The sequence below is a fragment of the Ruditapes philippinarum genome, unplaced genomic scaffold, assembly GCF_026571515.1.
Source record: "Ruditapes philippinarum isolate M1 unplaced genomic scaffold, ASM2657151v2 ctg2842_1_1_1_1, whole genome shotgun sequence".
Classification (NCBI taxonomy): domain Eukaryota; kingdom Metazoa; phylum Mollusca; class Bivalvia; order Venerida; family Veneridae; genus Ruditapes; species Ruditapes philippinarum.
In genome coordinates this window covers 156,324-168,841 of record NW_026863484.1, presented here as the reverse complement: position 1 = coordinate 168,841, position 12,518 = coordinate 156,324, and the positions used below count along the sequence as shown (strand labels likewise).

Sequence of the window (12,518 nt, the reverse complement as noted above, 5' to 3'; positions counted from 1 at the left end):
TTTACTTAGGAAATTGGTTTTGCATTAAAGTGCATTGTTTGTAATTCAGATGGGGCAAATAATATATTCATTAAATTGATAGTCCTGATTTATTTAGAAATTTAAATTCAAGAAATTCTAAGTTTAAAATGTATAAAGCTATATCACTGCTGCATGCAGTTTACAAAAAAATAATTTGTTTGAATTTTGAAATGAAAAAAAAAGAATAATTCCAAAATACCTGTATGAAAGATTTACAAGAGATCAGGTATTGCACTCTTGTCGTCCAACTAATTTCAATGTCAATGTTCTTGAAATAGACATTAAAATATTACCCTTTACAGAAGTTGAAATAAATGTAATTACTTACTTATAGAAGAAACATGATAAAAAAGCAACTGATAGATCGTCAACTATTGAACAAAGAATAAACACTAAATCAGTCATTTTTTGGGCCATCTGGGTTTGGTGGTTGTCCAGTTTTATGGTCCCTAACCAGTACGTATTTATACACTTACTATAAATATGAATTTAACATTGATATTTTTTGTCAACAGTTTCTTTCATGTAGTAAAAAAAGCAACAAAAAATCCCTTCATCATTGTAAAAATTACAAAAAATTATTCTAAAAAAATTTATTCCTCAATTATTTTTCTTTGCAACATATTGATCGGTCTACCATAATATTCAAAAAGATGGTTTATAGATAAGTATCATGGTATTGTCTATATATGCCATTACTGTATATATAATAGGTTTTTCGTGGCTCGTTGACATTCATCTGATGTTGCTACAGTAGATTATTCAGATACCATTATCTAGTAGGTCATTTATATCATCCATTCCCTGAGCCACTGTCACATTTTCTCAGAGATAAATCAAAGAGAGCGATGCAATTCAGATACTGTTGAAATGTTTTCCCTATATATTCTTACAGAAACATTAATTCTTTGAGATGCAAATATGAACATGGCAGATTTCATATTTGAACTTGCTCTAGATTTCATATTTGAGTAGAGCAAATGTCATATTTGAACATGGCAGATTTCATATTTGAACATGGCAGATTTCATATTTGAACTATGCAGACTTTATATTCGAACTATGCAGACTTCATATTTAAACATGGCAAATTTCATATTTAAACATGGCAGATTTCATATTTGAACTTGGCAGATTTCATATTTGAACATGGCAGATTTCATATTTGAACATGGCAGGTTTCATATTTGAACATGGCATATTTCATATTTAAACATGGCAGATATCATATTTTCATATTTAAACATGGCAGATTTCATAATTGAACATGGCAGATTTCATATTTGAACATGGCAAACTTCATATTTAAACATGGCAGATGTCATATTTGAACATGGCAGATTTCATATTTAAACAAGGCAGATTTCATATTTGAACATTGCAGATTTCATATTTGAACATGGCACATTTCATATTTGAACATGGCACATTTCATATTTGAATATGGCAGATTTCATATTTGAACATGGCAGATTTCATATTTAAACATGGCAGATTTCATATTTTAACATGACAGATTTCATGTTTGAACATGTTGATTATTGTCACATGATACCAAGTTGTATACTTTATTACCATTTAATAAATATCTGGTCAAAAGAAAAGATTTAAACATTTCATTGTGTATTTAGCTTAGCTTGCTTGCTTTAAAAAATGGTATTTAAAGCTAAATTGTCTTATTTGACAAAGAAAGGAAACATATCTATAATTCCTTTACTAAGGAAGTATGGTTAAAGGAGTAAAAGAACAGCTACTGTGGTATCTGTCCATCATTTCTTAATTTTTTAATTTGTGCACACAAAAAATAATCACAGTCAAAAGTTTTGTTTTGATTCCCAATTTGGTATTTTGATACTTTTTTAAATATAGAGTTTAAATCCAATTGAACTGTAAAACAATAACTATGTTAGTTTTGAAACGATTGAATGGAAACTCTTGCTATTTATAAGTTCATGTTCTAAAAGGTTTCTTGAAATTTCTTGAAATTTGATTAAAAGCTGATTGTGTTATGTTATACATGAAGTTCACTACTTCTGCCAAAAAGCCTGCTTTTGAAGTTTTGCCGAATTCGTAAATTTATAATCAGCATGGCTGAGTGGTTAAGGTTGCTGACTTCAAATCAATTCCCCATCAGATAATTTGGACCTTTATAGTGTCATTGTAACTTAAAATCCATTAAATTTTATCTTTAAGCGTTGCTTTTCTGTATGTGATACTCATCAAAGATGTTACCGACTTGTACAGTTTCTGGTTTAAATTAATCAGGTTCCCCATTTTGCAAGGTACTTATTTAATGTAATCAGTTTATTTCATCCTAAATAAGAGGAAACAAGTGAGTTTATCTTTGTTGTGTTTAATTTGTTTTACTACAATGTTATTGATTGAAACAAGATTGTTCTTCTAAAAGGCTAGGATAACCTGTCAAGTCCAAGAGAGAACATGTTGACGTTATTGGAAGAAACTGCAGTAATTTGACGGCATTTATTTACAATTGATACAGACTGAGTGATTTGTTCTGAACTAATGTTACTCGAACTTGAAGTAATTCTAGGGCCTAAATGAATTTGTAGCCAGATTCGCTGAAGCCATGCATATGATTGCGTTCATTGGCCAGCCAGGGAGTATGGTAGTTGTGTGGTAATAATTTGTCTTGGAAGACGATAATTTATCTGAAATTTTGAAGCGATTATTTTGGGTTTAATGGGGGTTTATTATTTATATTTCACGCTGAAAATTCCTATATAGAAACTTTAATAAGGTGTCATGTGAGTGTACAGTGTGAGTAAAATCACAAATTTTTCTGTAAATTTGACAAATATGAAGCAGAAAGAAAAGGTTTATATTATTGATTATAAAATTATTTTCAACAATATGATTTTTTCTAGACACCACCTAAAGTTTTTTGATTATAAGTAAACTATTCATTTTTAGCCACCTTCCTCATGTTACCGGTAATATAAAAAAATCTTAGCTAGGTATATCCATTTAAAAAATGAGAAACTGCGGTTAGCTTGTTTCTAACATTTCTTGTTGATATATTAATATGAGTAATGTTTTATATAATATTTAGGTGATATTTTCACATAATATTCCATTGATATTTGAGACATGTATAATATTTCAGTATACTATTTGATAGGGTATTTCAGTGTTTATTTTGCATACAATAAAGTATTTCAGTTATTTGGTAGAATATTTTGGTGATACATTTGTATTTGGTATAATGCAAAGTATTCCAGTGCTATTTTTGCATATAATATTTATTTCAGTGTTATTTGATATTTCATCTATTGTTGGTAACTTGGTACCTGATATTTAAGTTATATTTTATATAATATCAGTGATATTAATTTTGGTATTATATCTCAGTGATATTTGGTGTGATATCTGGCATAATACATGCAGATAACTGATATTTGGTATAATATATTTCAGTGATATTTGATATAATATTTTAGTGATATTTGAAGTTATATTGCTGATCTTTGGTATAATATATGTCACTGATATTTGATATAATATTTCAGTGATATTTGATATATAATATTTCAGTGATATTTGATATTAATATTTCAGTGATATTTGATATAATATAGCTGATATTTGGTATACTATATTTCAGTGATATTTGGCATGTATGCTGATGAGTCTTTCACAGTGATCAACAAGGATGAGATGGACAGAAAAATTGTTACAACAGAGGATCAGGTTCCTCCATCACTTACACAACTCTTTGCACAGGTATGTCTTACCATTTGACATAACATTACACATTTTAAACTGTTTAATTAACTCTATAAACTTTTTACAGGGTCTGCACAGAAAAATGAATTCAAGAAGTATCGATGATTAAAAGCTATACTTTGACTTTAGGTTAAACTCATTGAACTAGCATAATCTGATATAACAGTGTCACTGTGAATAAAGCAAGAGTTATTACTAAATTTCATTTAGAGTTATGGCCCTTACATTGGCCTAATAAAGTTATCCCAATATCTGTCTGGCTGTAATTGTATTGACATGCTTATGTCACATGTTACAGTTGTATAGCACTAGGCTGATCTGCTTTTCTGTTTAGCATAAGAATATGTTTTAATACTGTTAGGTGCCAGTATATTGAAATATTGAGATGCAAGTATATTGTAATATTGAAACCTTTATCCCTGGTGAAAAGTATTTTATTAGCTCCAGATTCAAGTCAGGTCTAGTCCATTATAGTCATTATGCAAATTAAGTGTGGTAAGAGCTAGTAAAGTGCTTTGGCTTATGTCCATGATAGAGATACATGTACATATATTTCTTGTTAAGTCAGGGGCCATTGTACCTGCTTGTGCCTGTAGTAATGCATGGGAGGGTGCCTACCTCATAGTTACTACTATAACAAGTGTCACAAGTGGTGATTCGGCTGATGGTTAATGTGCAAAACTATTAATCTATCATTCTGGCCCATGGCATAAAACCCTATTCAGGGGCAAGCAGTTGTTTCCTTGAGCAAGAAACTTTATACTCATTTCTTAGTATTGGTTGGTTCCAGGAACAGATTTGTGAGTGTTTTAACAAGCTTATAGCTTCCAACACATTCAAACTAAAACTACAAAGTGTCTTATGAACAATATTAAACAAATTTTATTCTTTCATCACCAACTTGCTCTTTATTTAACAGTTTTCCCAGCATTTTTTTTCTCAAGTAAAGGTGAATAAAAGATAGGTTTTATGATGCATTGTATTGTTGCCCGTATAATAAGAAGCACTTTACAGATATTGCGAAAAATTGGCATTCAGCCATTTGCATCGGCAGTGAATAAAAGTTATATATATCAAAATAAGGAGCACACCTTGTGTAGACTACTCAACAAAAAATTCATTTGTATTTTATGCCATGCAATCTGCACTTTTATGACATGTACTTGTATAATATTATAAATATGTCATGTTAAATCAATAAACTGACACCTTGGTTAAGTGGCAGAATAGTGCAATGTGTTTTTATTATAAGTATTAATAAATAAAGAAGTAGTGGGAAAAAAAAACCCTTAGATCTATATATTGAAGTTGAGTTTGCAAGAACTTTAGAGGGAGGTGTTTTTGGTTGCTTTCTATAAATTAATTTTGAATGGGTACTCATTGTGGCCAGTTTTGTCCAGAGTATGCATTGTATCTGCTTCATGCTTTGAGGAATTTTAAGTATTACTCTGCACAGAAAATGTTCAACACCATCAGTAGTAGTGACACCTACATGAGCCAGGTCTCTAGGTCAAAGGTCAAGGTCACAGTTGAGGTCAAAGGACAACCTCTACATGCATTGAGAGATTTTGTTGTAACTTGGGGCAGATGTTCACAAGCGTGAGGTGGAATGTTGCTTGCAAAATTTAGATACATGTGTCCAAGGTCAAGGTCAAATTTAGAGTTCAGAGGTCAGATAGAAATATGAAAATGTGTGCATGGACAGTTTAGTTTTTTTGAATTAAGAAATGTTCACAGTCATGAGACACTGAGTCTTACCAGCATAATCCAGGTCAATTTATAGAAGGTCAAGGTCACCAGAGATGATGAAATGTCAAGATTTTGACATAACCTTAATTATCTTCTTAATGCAAATGTTTGATAAATTTTAATATTACTTTATACAAAATGTTATCAGCATGAGGTGTAGTGTCATATGCATAAACAAGGTATGTTTCTTTTTGGCATTAAGGCCAAGGTCAGTGCTTTTAGATTAGGAGGAATAATATAGCATTATGCTACATGTGTAAGAATCTGTGTGTTTAATGTGTTAAAAGAAGCTCTCAGTGAAGTAATGAAACAATTTTCTTTATGTTATTATTCTGCAAATATTTTTTTTGCCAAAAAAAATAACATAAAAGATTCATTTAGCAACCCATGTCTTGGAGAATTTTCACAATGTTTCAACAAATTAAATCTTGTCATTATTCTTTTGATGGAAGAATTGAGACACAGCTGGATAAAACTGCATTCTGAGATTTATGTTACATTGAGATTAGACTACTGTAAGATTGCAACATTCCTGCATGTTTTAATTTTTGATATTTCAACAAAATAGTGAACGTATAACAATCCTTTAAATAGAACTGAGCCTCCTTGTTCCAGTTTTTATGGTTGTTGTGTTAACATATTTCTATAAATATACTGAGCCTCCCTGTTTTCTTACTCAATATAATTTGCCAGGGTTAGCAATTTAGCATAATTTTATAAATAAACTGAGCCACTTCCCCCCCCCCCCCTTGTTTTAGTTTTTAAGGTTGCTGAGCCAGGGTTAGCATTATTCTATAAATAGACTGAGACTCCCTGTTTACTGACTCAAAATTATTTGCCTAGGTTAGCATAATAATATATAAATAGATTGAGCCTCCCTGTTCCAGTTTCTAAGGTTGTTGACTCAGATTTATTTGCCCCAAACCCCAATCACATTCATGTGAGCAAATACAGACAATTGGTTGCTTTACTCAAGTGCCATGAAGTTCCTGTATTGGTATTTCAAATACTTCCTGAACCTGAAGGCATGTTTCATTAAGAATGTGAATAGAAAAAGTTAATCTGCAACCTTAGCTATATGGTTTTAAATTAGCTATAGCTCTTATTAGTGCTTCAAATAATTGATATGATGTTCACCTGAAGTCTTCCTGTAGAGCTGGAAAATCACCATATAACTGTCACTCTTTTTGCAGAGGCAGAAAGGATAAATTTAATCCACTTTTTTGATATTTTGTATTTCAGAGTGATCAAATTAATTATGAAACATAAATTTTGTACATGGGTGTACATCTTGTTTTAATATTTTCTTTTTCAGAGTGATCAAATTGATTATGAAACATTCCGTACATGGGTCTACATGAATCCAGATGCAACAATTGTAACGAAATGGCTGCTGACCGAACCAATTTCATTTTCCCTGTCCAGCGACACAGAAACACCAACGTTCTACCAGACACTGGCCGGAGTTACACACTGTAAGTAATTTAATGTAATGAAATCTGATTGATATACAGTCTGACCTGTTTTTAAAAACGGGATAAATGTATAACTATAAATTTTGTAATTCAAGAATAGTGTGGCTGTCTTAATTATTCTGGGTCCAGTTTGTTTGATTGGGTTTTATGTCACACCGACATAGTATTCCAAGGTCATATGGCGACATTGCAGCTTTACTGGTGGAGAAAGAGCTTAGCTGCCCTCCCTTGTATTATTTCAGGCACGAACGGGCATCTAAGTAGAACCACCAATGTTCCGTAAGCTAACTGGATAGCTACCTCACATGAAAGAATCCAAAGTCCCTGTTAGGATTCGAACCTACAGCAGTGAGGGGATTCTTGGATCAGCTCTTGTGTTGGCATAAAACTTGATCAAAATTTCTTTTGCAACTTTTGTATTTAAGATACATACTTGACGACTCTAACCATGACACATTACTCTTGCATGGATTTGGTTTAAAATTATCTCCCCTTTTTGAACATAGATAATTCCTGAATGGTTCTTGTTTAACAGTATCAAGCACTGAGAATAATCAAGTGTTCTGTCTGTCTGACAGCTCTTGTCAGGATAGGTAATTTAATTCCGAGGTTTGTAACAAGACTTGGAGAAAAACTATGGTATCAAACCATTGAAAATGGAAAATATGTAGGGTTTGATATTGTATAATAAGATATTTTTGTGAGGCCAAAAGTTTGGGAAATCAACGTTTTTGACTTATTGGAGAGTTTAATAATTATGAATTTCTACTGTCAATTTAGTTGAATTTATACAATACTGAAAACTTTGGTAAACATTATTTTCCTGAAATTCTTCAATTAAAAAAATTTGCAAAATTTAATATTTTGTGAAAATTTCAGATTTTTACAGTATCTGGCCATTTCAGTTTTTTTTTTAGATTTCCTCATATTCAAGTATTAATTGAAATTTATCAATGTTCAAAATAAACTCAGAATCATGTGCAAGATTTATTTAATAGATCAATTATTATAATTGATTAATTGATCAATTTACGTATTTTGAATTTCATCAAATATTGATTACTTGATAAGTTTTAGATTAATATGAATTATAAACTATATTATTAAATTTCATTTGCCAATCCAAAGGAAAAAAGCGGGGGGAGGCATCCATGGCAAGAAGTCATTTAAAGCTGCAAAGCACGTGACTTATCGTACAATGGGGGTGTAAGACAGATTTTTTCTTGTGTGTTGTGTAAACAGTAGATATAAATCCTGTCTGTTTGCCACTAGTATAGAGCCAGTCAAATCTGAGGCTCTTGGTATCTCAATATTTGTATGTTTATATTGAAACAAAAAAAAAACTTTGTATGAGATGTTCCAAATTCAAGGCTAAACCTTAACACTATTTCAGCAGATTAAGGGTTACCCAAATGTGAACAAGTCAAATCTATTTTATATTTTCAGTGGAAGAGACAGATATTAGTGAACTGGAGAAGAAATACTGGATTTTGAAAGCTCAGTCTAAGACAGGGAAATTTGACCAGGAAACATTTAAATCATTTGTCTGTCCTACAATACCAGAATCCCTTTGTGAAGGTAAAATATGACATGCAGTACCTTTAATTATACAATATGGAAAAATTATTTTATACAGATGTAAAATGTTTCTTGAAAAAGAAATAGAGGTGAATTTTAGAAGATGGAAAGCAGGAGTTTATTACATGTTTAATTACTTTACAGTCTGTGTCTAAGAGATGGCATTGCCCATGGAAATTATATAACTGTATGTTGATGAAATGAAAGAGATGTTTGTTTAGATTGTGTATGTTGAGGGAAGATTAAAGGCACATTATGACTCAGAAACAATAAAAAATTTCCTTCGTTTTAAATAGCAAACACGAATTTCATAACATTTGAATAATTCTTTAAGACATGTAAGTTGCTTATAACTTGAAGGATGTAGCACTTCAGCAATGTCAAAAAAAATCAAAATGGGATCCTTAGGCTACATGTTTCATAAAAGAAAAAAAATCTTTTGAAACATTTTCAGTAATGTTATAAAAAAATCCATGCTTCATGTTTATAGAAAAATGAAAATTTAGTGTTCAGTAAATTCTTTGTTTACTTGGCCAGTCTTCAACATGTGAAAATTGTTACCTCTGGTTAACTCTGATGTACTCTATAATATATGAGCCGCGTCACGACAAAACCAACATAATGGGTTTGCGACCAGCATGGATCCAGACCAGCCTGCGCATCCGCGCAGTCTGATCAGGATCCATGCTGTTCGCTTACAAACACTATTACAAGTAGAGAAACTGATAGCGAACAGCATGGATCCTGATCAGACTGCGCGAATGCGCAGGCTGGTCTGGATCCATGCCAGTCGCAAACGCACCATGTTGGTTTTGTCATGACACGGCTCATATTATCTTACACTGGTGTGATAATAAAGGATAATTACAGCTAATCATCAGGTACAACCTGTAGTTTTGGTGCATTAAAGTCTTCAATTACAATCAATTATCACATGTTAAACAGCCTAAAGCAGGTGACAAAACCTTACCTTGTAGAAAAACAAAACATCTCTCAATACAAGATTGAAGTTGACAGCAAAACTATAGAGTACTTTGAACTTTATTCATGTTTACCTGTGCATTATAAATACAATGTGTTACAGATGTAAAATATTTTTTTCAAAGATGATATTAATGGTGTATTTTGCGAAGTGTTATGCAACTCGTATTTAAAAGTGATGTGTCAATCAATTATTAATCATGCGGAAAGTGTTGTGATAGTTTAAAAACATGTTTTAATTCAAAATTATTTTTTTTTATAAAAACAAAATTATGTATAAATATCCATTTTGATGACACTGATATTCATTGACAAGTTTTTAGACCTAGTATTGCCCAGTATTACCCTGAAATATCTGGGTTTTCCCAGTATTTACTGTATTTACTTATGTAGCTGTATATTTGTAAAACCTGGTAATAATAGATTATTGTCATTGTTTTTTTCCATTCCATGTGACCCTTCAAATTACCTAAAGGCTTGATTTGACCCTCGAGATTTTAACTGGCGGGTCAAATTTTGCTAAAATCCTGCAGTTGTTGCCTTGTAATTGGCAAAACTTATGAGACCATATTGGTCAAAATGACCCTCAGGATTCCATGGCTAGCTGAATCCTGTAAATAAACATTTTGTCTTCCAAGGTGGTACAGACTTTTCCATGTGCCTAAAAACGCTATTTTACATATTTTGTATATTATAATTTTCTCTGTGTTATTTTCAGCATTGTTCATGGCATTTGATGAGAATCGTGATAGTCATATAGACTTTAAGGAGATAGCTTGTGGAGTGTCTGCATGCTGCCGTGGTCCCACAATGGAGAGACAAAAATGTAAGTCTTGTGATAACAGTATATTTTGTATTATAACAAAAAATAGCTCAAGTTTGGATGGAAAATATGTCTTTTCTGTATTTTCATCTGAAGAAATTAATTGGTTGATCCCATTTCTTTTTTCATTAGAAGAAATTTTTTTTTAGATATGTAAAAATGTCTTAAATATGCAAGGGTTTTCCCCTAGAAAACTTTAGTGTAGCAATGGAAATTGTAAATCTTTTATCACATTGTTTCTTGTTGTTCTGTCATTTCCTGACTAATAACTCAGATATTTGATATGTTGGTGGTATCTTATAATGACATCTACCATTTAGAGGTGTTTCAGGTCAATCAGGTCAAGGTCAATGAGGCTAAAAATAGATTTTCTTACTTTTCCTTACTTCCCTTTGACATTAGGGACTAGCAATTGCATAACTATTACTCATGTTGATTCCTTAGTGCAATAACTGATTAAGTCCTATCAAATTCAGAAGGACTTATTCCATTACTGCACTAACATGATGATGTTTGCTTTGTTTGACATAGATTTTAGTTAAGTATTTAAGTTATTTCCATCTGTTTAATAAGATAAAGTGCTGTTAGCTAGTAATTATTGCCTCCCATGGACCCCTGCTCCACCCCCTCATTTGAAGCTTTACCAGTATTTTATGTTTTTCTCCATTATCCTAGTTTTAAAACTTTCTAAATCTTGTTTAATTATTTTTCGTAGTGATAGTTCAGATAAATATATTTTTAAAAGTACAAAATGTTCAAGTAAAAATTTTCTGAAAATGTTCCAAGATTTATTTATATCCCTTTTAATTGAAAATTGAATTAATTATATGAGGTAATGGAAGGAAAAGGAGATGGTGTTAAGTTCTATGCCTATGCTTGAGGCAGTAAACAAATTGATTTTAGATAAAACTGAGCTGTAATTTAGATATAATTATTCACATTTACAGGTGAAATTTAAATCACGGAAATATGATAATAGGGCTTTTGTGTAATAATCGGTTTGTACGGTTAATTGTTCTGGAAACAAATAAATAACAATAGGGAGGCAGGTTTATTGGTTTTTATGAGATGATGTTGCTAATTTTCATGATAAGCATAAAACATGGTGTGTTATTACAAAATGTTTATGCCGTCTGCTGCATAATTGAATTAACCTGTACCACGCTAAATATCTTAAATGGACTTGTCCATCTTTCAGTCTGGGCAAAACCATTTATAATTTTTAGGGAAATGTTACAAAATATGTATAGACAGAAAAGCGAACAGTGCAGACCATGATCAGACCACACGGATGTGCCGGCTGATCTTGGTCTGCACTGGCCGCATGGGTAAAACCTGTTGCGGCCAGCAGGCTAAAGTTTAAGCGCAAGTTTTACAAACACTACACACATGCAATAACATGTGCAATTCAAGAATAATGTATGTATTGTTACTATGTATATTTACAGTTTGTTTTAAAATATTTGACACGGATCATGATGGTAAACTGGGTGAGCAAGAGTTACGTGAGATGATAGATTCTCTAGTAGCAATACGGATGGAGAACAAGGATCCTGAACAATTGGTAAATAAACTTAAAAATGAATAATACATAGGTCATGAAGATTTTAATTAGAAGTTTTTAGAAATGAGGCTATTCTATATATGTTTTCTAGTGATAAGATGGAATATGTACATGTTTGTCTTATGGCAGTTGTCATAATCGTTGCCTTGACAGCAGTGTAAAGAAGTCAGTTGAGTTGTATCCAGCTTGTCTTTCTGCTACCTGTTTAGTTTAAACAATATTTATATTTCAAAATGTACAACATAAAAACATGTACATGTATATACAGTAAGCAAAGATTTCATGAATTGCAAAACCAGTCGTGTGCAACTAATGTAAAATCCTTTCCACTGTCTGTTACCATTTAAATTCATCAATGAATTTTATATGATGACAGCAGTTCTATCTAATGACACATAATTGTTTGAAATAAGTCAGAAATGGAATAACACTGTTGAAGCAGTAAAATAATATGTGACTTGATAAACTCTCGATAGTACATGTATTTTGAAAAGCAGACGATGAAGGTTTTAAGGAGCTTTGCCGAATTATTTGTCTTTTGTCTTGAATTTTGCAATCTTTGGAAACCCCTTGTGTAATGGAT

The 12,518-nt window shown here is 31.6% G+C and overlaps 1 protein-coding gene across 1 annotated transcript in view; it reads left to right on the top strand.

Annotated features, from left to right (window-relative positions):
• The window catches only part of LOC132722192 (ubiquitin carboxyl-terminal hydrolase 32-like), a 59,920-nt gene that overhangs the window by 15,288 nt on the left and 32,114 nt on the right, over positions 1–12,518 (top strand). The window contains exons 4-8 of the mRNA XM_060706641.1: positions 3,644–3,762; positions 6,830–6,989; positions 8,436–8,567; positions 10,267–10,374; positions 11,820–11,935. Coding sequence (XP_060562624.1) covers positions 3,644–3,762; positions 6,830–6,989; positions 8,436–8,567; positions 10,267–10,374; positions 11,820–11,935 — 635 coding nt within the window. The remainder of the gene's footprint in view (positions 1–3,643; positions 3,763–6,829; positions 6,990–8,435; positions 8,568–10,266; positions 10,375–11,819; positions 11,936–12,518) is intronic.